Genomic DNA, 12,425 nt, shown 5'->3' with positions numbered 1-12,425 from the left:
CTCACGCTGCCTGACAACACACTTTGAAGTGGTGCCATGTCTCTGGGGTCCTACATACCATGCTCGGCTCCCAGCAGGCAGCACTCTGGCAGCATCTTAGGGTGTCTGGGATCCACCTCCACTTTGATGGACACGTTGTTCCCTGCACACAGACAGGATGAACCCACCCCAACGACAATATGTGATCCTGGATTATACACACAGTGTCTGGATGACTGGAATTAGCTGTGCTAAAATCTGCCTGCAGGTGTTACGCCGTACCAATGGTGATCCGCCTCATGGTGTCAGACCGGCTGGGTTTTTCCGGCTCCAGAATCCAGGTCTTGCTGTCAATCTCGTCCAGGACGTCCCAGAACTCTGTCAGGGACTCCAAAACCAGCAGGAACTGATTGTTGAGCTGCTCCAGAGTACTCTACCAAACCAGTCCAGAATAGAACCAGAGGTCAGTTACAACAGCATAATAATAACCCACCTCTTCTTCATTGTTACTGAAGACAAACTGAGACTGTTGCTTCTATGCTGGCTCTGTCCGAAGTTCACAAATATACCAACACCTCCACCTTCTCTCATGCTCGTTCAACATGCACACAAACAAAGATGTAACAATTAGTGGTTCTTGGGGAGAGCTACGAGTTGTAACTGTTTCAACAAGTTAACAAGTTTATTGATGCCTGCACAGAGACTACACTAAAATCTGTGTTCACTGACCATATCTGCTAAGCTAGGCTATTTCTCGCTTAGGCTGAAAGATGAAAGTTGAGCTCTGTCTTGAAAAAAGAAAATGAACGAGGCTATTTCCCACAACGTTTTAAATACTCCATTATGGAAAGCAAAAGAAGTTGAAACTAATGTCCTAATTATTTTCCTCAGAAAATTACAGAAACTTCCTAACTTGCAGATCTTATTTGAACTGTTTGGTAACCAAGGTAATGACGGTTAGGACATGTTTTAGGAAAAAAATTTTTTAAATTTATCTGTCCCAATTTTCACTTTATCACCAATTAGTTAGCTTGTTTAATCCATATGGTTCCTGTTTTATAGTTTTTACACAACCAACGAAAAGTTAACAGGTGGAATTTATCCACTGAGAGGCTCATGGCAGAGGCTGACGAAGTGAGGCCACTGCAGTTAGCCGAGCAGCTATGGCCAGCTGTGCCTTGCTGCGCTTCTTTTTGCTAAAGGAGATTTTCAGAGTCAAGTGACCGACTGGGTGGGATGAGAAAAGTAGTGTTGGTTGCTTGGTAACAGACATAAAAGTTGTTAGTGAATGTTGAATTGAGTATTTAGGATTTCCCAACCTGAGATAACATGGTGGTATTCCTAAAGTTAGTTAGGATTTGACTTCTGTAAGACCAGACTGGGGAAAATCCTGCATCTTTTCTTATCTTGAGACTTCAGATGTAACTTCAAATCAATGTCATGATTATTTCAAATTTTTACCTCGATTGTGATTGATGAACATTTACTCTGGTGCTTACTGGTCTCTCTTCTTTTTGAGCCATGCACTCTTCATATTCAACAATGTGACTGTGCTTCCAGTGATTTAACTGATTGCTGGAGTTGAACTGTTTTTCTGCAGTGTTTGCGTTTGACTTCTTTTTGTTCAGTGTCACTTCGCGTAACTTACAGGCGAGGTCACGTGACTGAACACAAGGTAGTATTTTCAACCAACATTGAGCAAGACTGAGTTGGTGAGAGGTTCTAAATGTTGGTTTTGATACTTTTTCAGTTACTTGCCCAGATGTAAGATCGAAGGTTTCTGTATTATGTTACAGCTGCAAGCAGTTGCTTAGCAGATAACAGCAAGAGTTACCAAAACAAAACAAAAAAAGCTAGTGGACAGTGAACCAACAGCTAAAACAATCACTCAGTTGGTTGATTCCCAGAAACAGTCAACTGTTCTGATCATGAATCAACTGTTTCAGTCATTTATCAAACATTTGCTGCTTCTTTTCTTTGTCTTATATGATAATAAACTGCATCTGTTTCTCGCTGTTGGTAGGACAACATGTAATTTGAATATGTCAACTTGTGCCTGGAGAGATTGTGATATAGATATTTGACCATCTTAACTTTTTATGGACTGCACTATCAATCAATTGATCTATTAATCGAGACAAGAACTGTCAGATTGATCGATAATGAAAATAATTGTTAGTAGCAGCCCTGCAGTTAAGGGTAAATACAGCTAATTGCTGTATGAAATGCCCCCCACAGTAGCTTGGAGACAGTAAATTGTGATTCAGTTTATTTTTGAGAGAGTGCATTCAGCAGAATTATTTAACTTCATTATTACAAACAAAACACCAGACTGATACAACCGGATGCAGAGGTCTTCTACCGACTCATTTGAGGCAATTGGAGGGAACTCAAAGTGCAGATGGCAATCAACCAGTTGGTTAAAACTGAAACAACTTAAGGTACACACATGTTCACATACACCCACATGGAGAGGAGAAAGGGAGCCTGATGGAGGTGTGGGAGTGCAATACAGATGGAATGAGAAGGAAAAAATTAGGGGAAAAAATGAACCAAAAATTATGGGTCATTGTGCCAGCACAGTGCACACAATTAAGCATCGTCCAGGTGCTGAGAGCCTCAGCAATTACAGCCCAATTAATGCCAGTGGCATGATTACAGTTACTGCTAAGGATAACTACGCTCGGCCCAGTTCAGAAAGAAAAAAAAAAAAAAGGAAGAAGAGCTGGTAATTGAATTCCTGCTGTAGCTGACAGAAGAACATGGGTGAGGGTGGAAGGCTGTAAGAAAGTATGAAAGACATTGAATCTGAGCTGAGATGTGCTCCTTGGCCGTCTCAATCAGTCTGCTTTATCTATTTATGATATCTCTGACTGACCTCAATTTAGCTCTTAATAGCAGCCAGGCTGAAAAAATCCACTCCTCTTTACATGGACTCTATCAAACCAGACTCTTTTTAACCTATTTTCAATAAAACAGCTTCTTATTTACAAAGGAATTAAAAATGATTCACTTTCATTCTCGTAAAAAAATAGGAGAACACTCTCAATCTAGATTTTTACTGCATTCTACATAATGTGGCATTGTATTGTACCGGTTGTATAAGTTGTGACTGTATCCATTTTTGAGTTGTAAGTTACTATATATATGTGTCAACAGTACTGTTCTCTCTGTAGGAGACATGAAGGCACCCATGTACAAAACACTATCGGGTAAAGTGATTAGTTGGGTCTATACAGAGTGTCGGTGAACGCACCATGGAGTCACAGACTGTTTGTTTGTCTAGATCATAGACTGTATATCAAGATGGACAAAGCCTCTGTGATGTTACCCACAGGTTTCTGAAGAATGGTTTTGAAGCACAGAGTGGGCCGCTCCGCTGTTGCCATCTTGGCAGTGCCTGACTCCGCCTAACTCCAGAATTAATCCAAGAATGGGCAAAGAGGTGGGGCGTGTGTGGAGCTGAGACTTCGATGCATGTCGGGTTATGGTAAGTATACGCACACCCACCTGTCGCTTGAGGTGGCCACAACCTCATTTCTGCATAACTTTAGCTCTAATAAATTTAAATGGATGAGTTCTATAAGAATCAGCCCTGTACCGTTGTCATGAAGGAGGAAATGAGCTATAGATTGCACTGCACCAGGCTGTGAACATGTTTATTTCTGCTGTAAAGTTGGACATTTCAACATGGGAGTCTATGGGGATTGACTTTCTTTTGGAGCCAGACTCTTTTGGAGCCAGCCAGAGCCAGTCAACATATGTATGATACTGTGTTACTGTAATTTTACCGTTAATTTTCTCAAAAATCAATTAAGAAACAGTTTATGGATAAAGTCAATGAAATGTATGGATAAACTCATTTTTTGATTAATCTAGTGAATAAACAAAGGTAAATAATCACATAGATGTTAAACTGTGCAATAAAACAGTTCATTGACTTTGTCCACAATGGCCTGATGAAATTAGACAGATACCACAGTGTAAATGATATGTCCTGTCCTTCCTCCTTGTACATATTACTAAGTTATGGCACATCTCAACTGTCAAATAGTGAAGCAAACATAAATACTGAAAGTAAAATACTCATTACTGACTAGATACTAGCTAGTGCTGAAACAGCTGATTAGCTGAATCAATTCTATAAAGAGAAAATTAAATGATGAGAATACTGAATGTCACATCATAAATTAGTTAAATTAAAAAATTCCTAATATATTTTGGTTACAGCCTCTGAAGAGTGATGATTTTTTTTGGTATATTCTGGTTGATATCCAAGTAAAATGAAAACTTCAGACTCCAAGGTGGAGATCAGGACCTGCCCAGGGAGTTTGAAGATAAATTTTATGGTTATGAGATGATTAATGGGATCTGAGCAAAGAAGAGATTTTTTTTCTCAAATCTTCCTCTCTTCTTGTTAAATACTGGAACATGTCACCTCCTCTGGCATCTAAAACCTATTAAAATAAACCATTTTAAAAGGGAATATCAGTCTTTTGGCAAACTGCTCATAGACAAATGCAACATATGATGAGGGATCAAGAGTCACAACCTTGGTTGTGTTTTAGTCTGCTGAACAGACAAAAGGAGAATATACAGATGGAATGTTATAATCTGTATCTATCACGAAATGATCAATATTTTTAGCTCTGCTACTGGCAGCTTCAGTCCTCTGTCCTCACACACGTTCACATTTTATTCCCACTGAAACTTTCTCAGTATCTTAATACATGCAGTTTTTGGTTGTTAAAAATCCCCTTTGTATAGTCTGCAAGCACAAAGGACAGACAGACACACACACACACACACACACACACACACACACACACACACACACACACACACACACACACACACACACACACACACACACACACACACACACACACACACACACACACACACACACACAGGTTTATTTTTCTTCCCATTCTAGTTCCACACAAATGCACAGAGTGGCACGTCTTGGCCCTGCAACAGAGCAAGCAATAATTACTCATTCAAATGAACATGTCAGGACTGTCGACAGACAAGCCCTTCCCCCTGCCCCACACACACACACACACACACACACACACACACACACACACACACACACACACACACACACACACACACACACACACACCCTTCACACATCAGACAAAAACACACTTGGCACAGACGCAAGCACATACTCACACACACATACACACACACTTCATATTGCAGTGTGGGAGAGATCCATCAACAGCACAGCAGGCAGACAGGCTCCATACGGTAGCGCTGTTCTAAGCTGGTCCTCACTGTACGCCTGCCATGTATCAGCTCAGCAACACACACACACACACACACACACATACACACACACAGACACACACAGACACACACACACACACACACACACACACACACACACACACACACACACACACAATATATTGCAATGCTCAGATATGGAGCAGTAGTTTTTGTGATTGACAAAGCAACTGTTTGTGGCTGTAAAAAAAACAACGAAGGGAAACATCTTCCTCTGAGGATTAACAAACAACAACCTCAGAACAGGCTGATCCTTGTGATAGAACAGCTGGAAATTAGTTGTGGCTCTGAAATGTCCATTACATTTCTCTCCACCACGACCATTTACAAATATGGTTCTTTCCTGACATGAAACAGAATAGTAATTATTGTTTTTTATTGTAATTATTGAAAACTAAATCACAAAGAAAAAAATAGCAGTTATGGTTTCTGTCAGGGCAATATAAGGTGGAACGTGGTCTGGACCCAGATGCTGTTCTTTCCAGACACAGACCTATAATCAATAAACTTAGAATCATGCCTCCACCATCCAGCCATGTTGCAGGAAATATGGTCATAATCTCCTCTTCCGCTGAATACTAGAGATGTTTTGCCGAACATTATGATGTCACAATGACCCTGACTTTTGATGTTTAACCAGTTCATCCTTGAGTCCAAATGAATGTTTGTGCAAAATATAAAGTTTTTCAAGGTTTGTGAGAATGGGACAGACGGATGGACGGACAAACTGAAAATATAATGCCTCCATCCTGGCTGTCGCTGGGGCAAAGGTATAATAATTGCAAATTATTAAAGTTTGAAGGAACCTTACTATTTTAACTGATGCTGCTTTTCTACCCTTTACAGCACTGGTCACATGATGCTACTTAGCCAATCATTGTGACTCAAGTCAGTGAGTGAGAGACGAGATGATAGACAACGTCGAAGAAATAAGTAGGTAACATGGGATATAAGAGGGAAAGAAAGAGAAAAGGAAAAATGGTTGAGACTGTTAGGATGTGAAATGAAGTTGACAAAAAAGAAGAAAAAGGGAAACTGAAGCTGCACTTTTTAGGCCTATTTCATTTTTGGAAATAATTAAGCACTTTATTTTAAGATGCAAATTAATAATAATTATTAGAGAAATTATTTATAATCCCTCAGGTTCCAGTGTTCAACTGCCAAAATCCAAATGAGAGAAGGTCTGTGCTGAGTGCCGATTGGCTCATGAATCAACTGTATGTGTGGTTTATAGCAATAAAACTTAAGCAAGAGCACTGTGGACATTACTGCCCTACCCTCTGCTGGAGGAGGCTTTTGGGGCCACCACATTTTAACCACTTCCAAAGCTGAACACACAATCACTGCAGCTCTGTGTGCATAATGTCAGAAAATAGGCTGGAACTTGGGGTTTGAGTTGCAGTAACACATATAAAGTGTGGGAGGGGTCCTGGATGATGCTGAGAGAAGCACTGACGATGAAGATCCTCTTCACTGTACTCACTGTTCACTGTTAGGTCTTACAGACAGTGATGCAGGTGGTCAGGATGCTCTCAGCGAGGCCTCTAGAGACCGTGGTGAGCATGGGTGGGGGGAGGCTCATCTTCCTCTGTCCACACAGGAAGTGCTGTGTGGAGAGTACAGAGTGCTGTCGTGTGTGAGGGAGCTTTTTTGCTGTTTACCCTCTTTACAGCGGTACATCGGTGGTCAGTGGGGTGTGGTCTGCGAGCGTCTTTCTGAAGTCATCTTCAGCCTCCTTCGTTTTCTGTGTGTTTGGGGAAAAGGTTGTTGGTCTGACCCCCCTGCTGCTAGCAGCTCCAGCTCTTCTCTGTCAGCTGTTTGATAATTGTTGCTGATGAGTCCCACCACTGTGCTGTCGTCAACAAACGTAATGATACCGTTGGAGCTGACAGATGCAGCTGTATGTCAGCAGCGTGAACTCGAGTGTGTCCTGTCTGTCAGATGTACGTGAGGTGGATAACTGAAAGACATGGCTGAACCACCTCCTGCGTAGAGACACCATGAAGGTCAATTTGTTGTTGTGCATTCAGGGTTTAGGGCGTGGCTTCAGAGCTAAACCATGCATTTTTGTCACAAACAATCTTCTAACCACAAATGCCACTCTTCATCATCTCAACCAATAAATAAACGTAACCTGAGAACTGCACAGCTATGGTTTCCTATATGGTTTTGAAATTTTTTTAAATTGCAGGTAGACCCGCTAATAAAAGGCTACTGACACCTTTACTCTGCCAGACAAGTTTGCCTTTCTGTTTGGACGGAGAACGCACTGTGGGGAGCAACATCATCACATGCAGTTACAGAGCATACACACAGACACGAAACAGTGAGCTGTTAGCTGCCGTACAGACTCTCATCCCCGGATTGTTTCTCTGCAGAGCCTCCGTGTGAGATGCTTTGATCTGTGATTGTGTCTTTTTAAAACTTCTTTCAGGGCTACAGCTCACTCTCATTCCCGAGCACAGTGTAGCTGAAGCGCTCGTGGTTTAACACCAGTGCTGGGCAGGTAACAGGTGTGTTTACAGTGTTTGTGCTCTGAAAGACGGAAAAGGGGAAAAAATTCATCATTTTACATCAATGGCAATCGGAGCTGGTGTCGATAAATATCTGTGTCTACTGCAGAGGAAATGGGGTTCTATTTAGTAATAAGACAAGGTGAAACTTTAGCCCAACTCTACCGTACAGAATATGAACTCAGTTACTGTAGGGAAGATAATTAAAGCACAAGGAGTTCTGATGACAACTCATCTGTCCGACACTAAGGTGGCACGATCAGCGAGTGAAATTATCAATCAAAATGCAGCTGATATCTATAGAGAGTCTGTTGTTTACCCTGTGTTCCAAAGATGAATCCGGCTTTATGCAGCCCGAGAGGAAGAGATGCAGACACTAAAAATACTGCTATCTGTCATCAGGAAACTAAATTCTAAGCAGGGTTAGTGATATAGATGAATGATATAGAAATTATATACAAATTTAGTAGAATTTCTAATTAGTTTTTCCTTGAACTACCATTATTATGGGAACCACAACAACCTGTTTCATCATAGTTTATTTACCCAATTAATCTAAAAGGAAGGAAATAGCATTTACTGCAGTTTCTGAGGTCAAGAATGACCTTTGAACTTTTAAGTTCTCCAAAAAACAACAAAGTCAAACTCCATCTGCTGATTGAGACCAAGTGATGTGCTCAAGCTCCTGAGCAGAGACTGTTTTTTCAACAACATTCAGTGTCAAGGTTTGTTTTTATATTAATATTGAGAAATGTATTATGTCAACCCCACTTCTGAAATCAAACCTCTGCCCTTGCTATGGTGATTGTGTGTGTGTGTGTTTTGTTGTTTTTTAGATGCAGAGGTCAGTGATGTATCTTGTTTACAACACGACTGCTGTGTTACAGCACTTCACACTCGTACTTAACCCAAAGCTTTTAAAATCTTGCATATACAACAACAACAACAACAAGTACAGCTGGGTGAGTTATAGATGAGTGAACAGATTCTGAATTTAAATGAAATTAATAAAAGTTAAAAAAAAATGTCACATCCTTAGGAAAGTAGTGATTTTCTTTTAGTTGAATTTTTGAGTGCATTACTGTGCAGCCTTTTTAAAGATGTAATCATAGTGGACCTTGCCTGAAATGAATGTTGTGAAAATCACAACATTCACACAGAAATGAGCTGCATGAAGCTACAGCTCTTAATCATTAATAATAGAATAAAGGAGGTTGACCTTCACAAGCTTGCTGACCATTTTCAGTTTGGTCCAACTTTAAATTTAGTCTACCAGAAACCCAAATATTGTGATGTTTATTGTGATGATATACTGATGTTTAATTTAATGTTTAATGTTAATTCTTACGGTGCCTCTATCAGATGGAAAATACTAGTTTAGATTTTTTTTTTGCAGTTTTCAAGGGGTTTAAACTCTCTGTTATTTGAACTTACAGTAGTTTTAATTCAGACATGCATCAAAAAGTGGCATCATTTTGATGTGTCACATGCATATTGTGGTTTATGTTTCGTTAGTTAGTACATCATCACTTTGCAATGTTAATTATTTGTACTAATATTAATACTTAGAAGAGGTCCTCTATTTTTTTTTTATACCAAGGTCCTATATTTTACACTTTTCCTGTGTTTTATTTGAAGTGTTGATTTCCATAAGAAGATATACAACCCTGTTTCCAAAAAAGTTGGGACACTGTGTAAAATGTAAATAAAAACAGAATGTGATTATGTGCAAATCATGTAAACCCATATTCAATTGAACATACAACATGTCAAATATTGAAATGTTGAAATTTTATGTTTTTATGAAAAATAAACTTGAACTTGATGCCAGCCACACATTCTCAGTTTCAACATTTGATATGTTGTCCCTGTTCTATTTTCACTTAAATATGGGTTTACATGATTTGCACATCATCACGTTCTATTTTTAGTTACAAAATGTAACTAAAAACACAGTGTCCCAACTTTTTTGGAAACAGGGCTATAAAATGGTTATAAAAACAATCTCAATGTAATTTTACCTGAGAGAGAGTTATCAGGTTTCTTTCCTGGAGCTCTAGTAACAACAGCGACCTGGCTGACTGTCTTATGAGTGATTGAGTAAAAATATAGCAGATTTCAGGTAAACACTCAGAGAAACCAAATCCTGCAGGGTTGGATGGTGGGTCTAGGTGGGCGGGGCTTGGGTCATGGTTGAGAGTAGTGACTGCTTTGTTGTGACATCACAAAGTCCCAGAAGTCCTGACGGCTGGTTTTCAGGCTCAGTTTCTGAATACAGGCTGTGTGCATTTCTCTGTAGACTAAGGCTTTGATACTTTCACAGTATTGATATAGAACCTAGACCTGCTTTATAATCAAAAACACATGGATCTACCTTTATACAATATATGACCTTTAAGATTTTTTATATTGTGTTTTTTGAACATTAGTGTTACTCTGAAGCAGCCTATTTGAATAGTTTGCATCGACCCAGGAGAATAAAACGTATTAGCAACATTTCAAATGCTGGCAGTTGTTACATACAGTTTCCATACCTGTGGTGTCCACGTTATGGCCAGAGGGACTGGCAGGTCAGCTGAGCATTCAGGAGCCTCTGCCGGGTGCTGTGGGTGCAAAAGATGGGACAGTTAAATTAAGGCTTCATTTAAATATAAAAGTTAATTGATCCTCCTGATCTCTGCTCTACCAAGTCTGGCACAGGAAGCCAGGTTTTACTGTCACAGCTGTTTTCTCATTTTCTCATGTCATCATGTTATTTTGGCTGCTATACTGTAAGATCTTTAAAGCCCTGACCTTTGTGACCTGTGTGTTTCACTGAGTGTCAGTCGCAATATGACCTAATGAGTTTAAATGTAAACTCCCACACAATGGCCTTTACTTACTTTAACTACAGAGGGAATAGGACATTAATCTGAAACAGGCCTTTATTTCTTATTCTTGAGTTTATGAAGATTTTAATATATTGTAGTAAAAGTCATGCTGATGCTGTTTGCTGTTAATGCAGAGCTCTCACAGTTAAAGCCTCAAAGAGGATCAAAGGGAATGATCCCTACTGTTCCTCGTAGGCTTTTAATGTGAAATGTGTATTAAGTGCTGACTTCTGTATTTCTGTTAAAAAGAAAAACTGGTGGGGTGGAGGAAAGTAGGATTTGTCGTAATATTGGACTTGATTCTGTGAAAATGACCATTATGATGAAGTGACCAGATCATCTATTAAAGGCTACATAATTCTACCTGGGCTTGTTATAGCAACTGGTCTGTATTTGTTTGTGATTATTGTTAGTTGAATACCGTCTTTTATTTTTAAGAAATTTCTGAAAACTGTAGCATCAGTGCTGCTCAGCTTTAATATGAAGCCAAAACTTCACCAAGTCTTCAATAAGAAGCTTGTTCAGGACATACGAGCCAGACTTCCTGTCTCCTTTCACCTTCACCATCACACTCCTCCCTGTCCGTTCCCCAGTGCTCTTCCTCTCTCACTCCCCTGCCAGCCAAACCTCCATGTGTCCGTGCCAGTGATGCCTCCTCCCTAGCTGTGCCTGGTGAGGGATGACCTGGCGCTGAATCTGATGGAAGCAGCTGGAGCGCAGGGAGGACTCCAAGCTATTTTTACCCAGTGCCAGAGGAGTGAGCAGGGCCAGGTGGGCAGGTGGGCACAGAGTGGGGTCCCACCACCCTTCCTTGTCCCCAGCGGATGTCATTTGGGCTTAGGTAAGCACCATCTCACCACGCCACCCACCCACCATTCCCTAGAATGTGCAACAGCGCTATGAGATACTTAAAAATCCTGCCAGCGACTAGATCCTCTGACTGCGATTTAAGAAAAGGTTTGAAATAGGCAGAGGTGAGGAACATATCTTTAACTGTACAATAGTATAGAATATGTAGCTTTTCTTGAGTTTATGTTTTAACCTCAATACTTTTAATTGCAAATTTGCTTATATTTTACAGTGATATTACCTCCAGCTTCCAGTCACATTAGGAAACACTCAACATCTTGTCCACAGAGTATTTTCTGACTAAGACACAACATATTGCCATTTCCACTGGAGGTGTTGGGGGGCCCTGCCCTGCTAGGTGCTCTCCCTTACCCTACTACATAAAAATAATTATTATATTATTACATTATTAATGTCTTATTGATATTGTTGTAATATTGTCTGTATATACATGAATATATAACATTTTAATATTTCATTATTATTATCAGTGTTATTTATGGCATTATTACCATAACCATATTATTAGTAATTTATTGAAATAAACAATAAACATATGAAATAAACATTTGGATACAAAGATAGTTGGTATTTCACATGCACCAATTTGTTTTCTTCTTCCTGGAGGCAGACCTTACTGTACGTGAGAAAGCTGTCAATCTCAAAGACAACTGACAGATTCCCTCACAGAGACATTCACATTACATAGTATATGGAAAAACTATATATTTTAAAGTTTCTTTATGACTGAAAATGCTGTTATGTTGAAGTAAATGAAGACTGTTTGATAACATAACAGTGTGGCGATGCAGGTTAATTCTGGTAAAAAGGAAAAGGAAAGTTAAGAATGAATGACAGCCAGCTAGCTGCTAGCTAACATCTCGTGGATGTAAACAGTCACTCGGTGGGTGATATG

General features: G+C 39.8%; 1 protein-coding gene and 1 long non-coding RNA gene across 5 annotated transcripts in view; both read right to left on the bottom strand.

Annotated features, from left to right (window-relative positions):
• LOC139623341 (uncharacterized) overlaps positions 1 to 12,425 on the bottom strand; it is a 343,520-nt gene that overhangs the window by 264,582 nt on the left and 66,513 nt on the right. The gene's annotated exons all lie outside the window — the stretch shown is intronic.
• Positions 1 to 12,425, bottom strand: part of fancl (FA complementation group L) — a 34,039-nt gene that overhangs the window by 7,140 nt on the left and 14,474 nt on the right. For all 4 annotated transcript variants that reach the window (XR_011691474.1, XR_011691473.1, XM_071481475.1 and 1 more), the window contains exons 7-9: positions 10,325 to 10,393; positions 262 to 412; positions 59 to 142 (exon numbers count right to left, since the gene is read on the bottom strand). Coding sequence is in view for 2 of the 4 variants with exons in the window: in XM_071481475.1 (XP_071337576.1) it covers positions 59 to 142; positions 262 to 412; positions 10,325 to 10,393 (304 nt within the window). In the remaining 2 variants the exon portion in view is untranslated. The remainder of the gene's footprint in view (positions 1 to 58; positions 143 to 261; positions 413 to 10,324; positions 10,394 to 12,425) is intronic.

The sequence above is a fragment of the Trachinotus anak genome, unplaced genomic scaffold (assembly GCF_046630095.1).
Source record: "Trachinotus anak isolate AG129_WGS33_773 ecotype Australia unplaced genomic scaffold, CSIRO_AGI_Tana_v1 ptg000007l, whole genome shotgun sequence".
NCBI classification, from domain to species: Eukaryota; Metazoa; Chordata; class Actinopteri; order Carangiformes; family Carangidae; genus Trachinotus; species Trachinotus anak.
The sequence above is the reverse complement of the archived record's forward strand: the minus strand, read 5'-3'. Positions and strand labels throughout refer to the sequence as shown.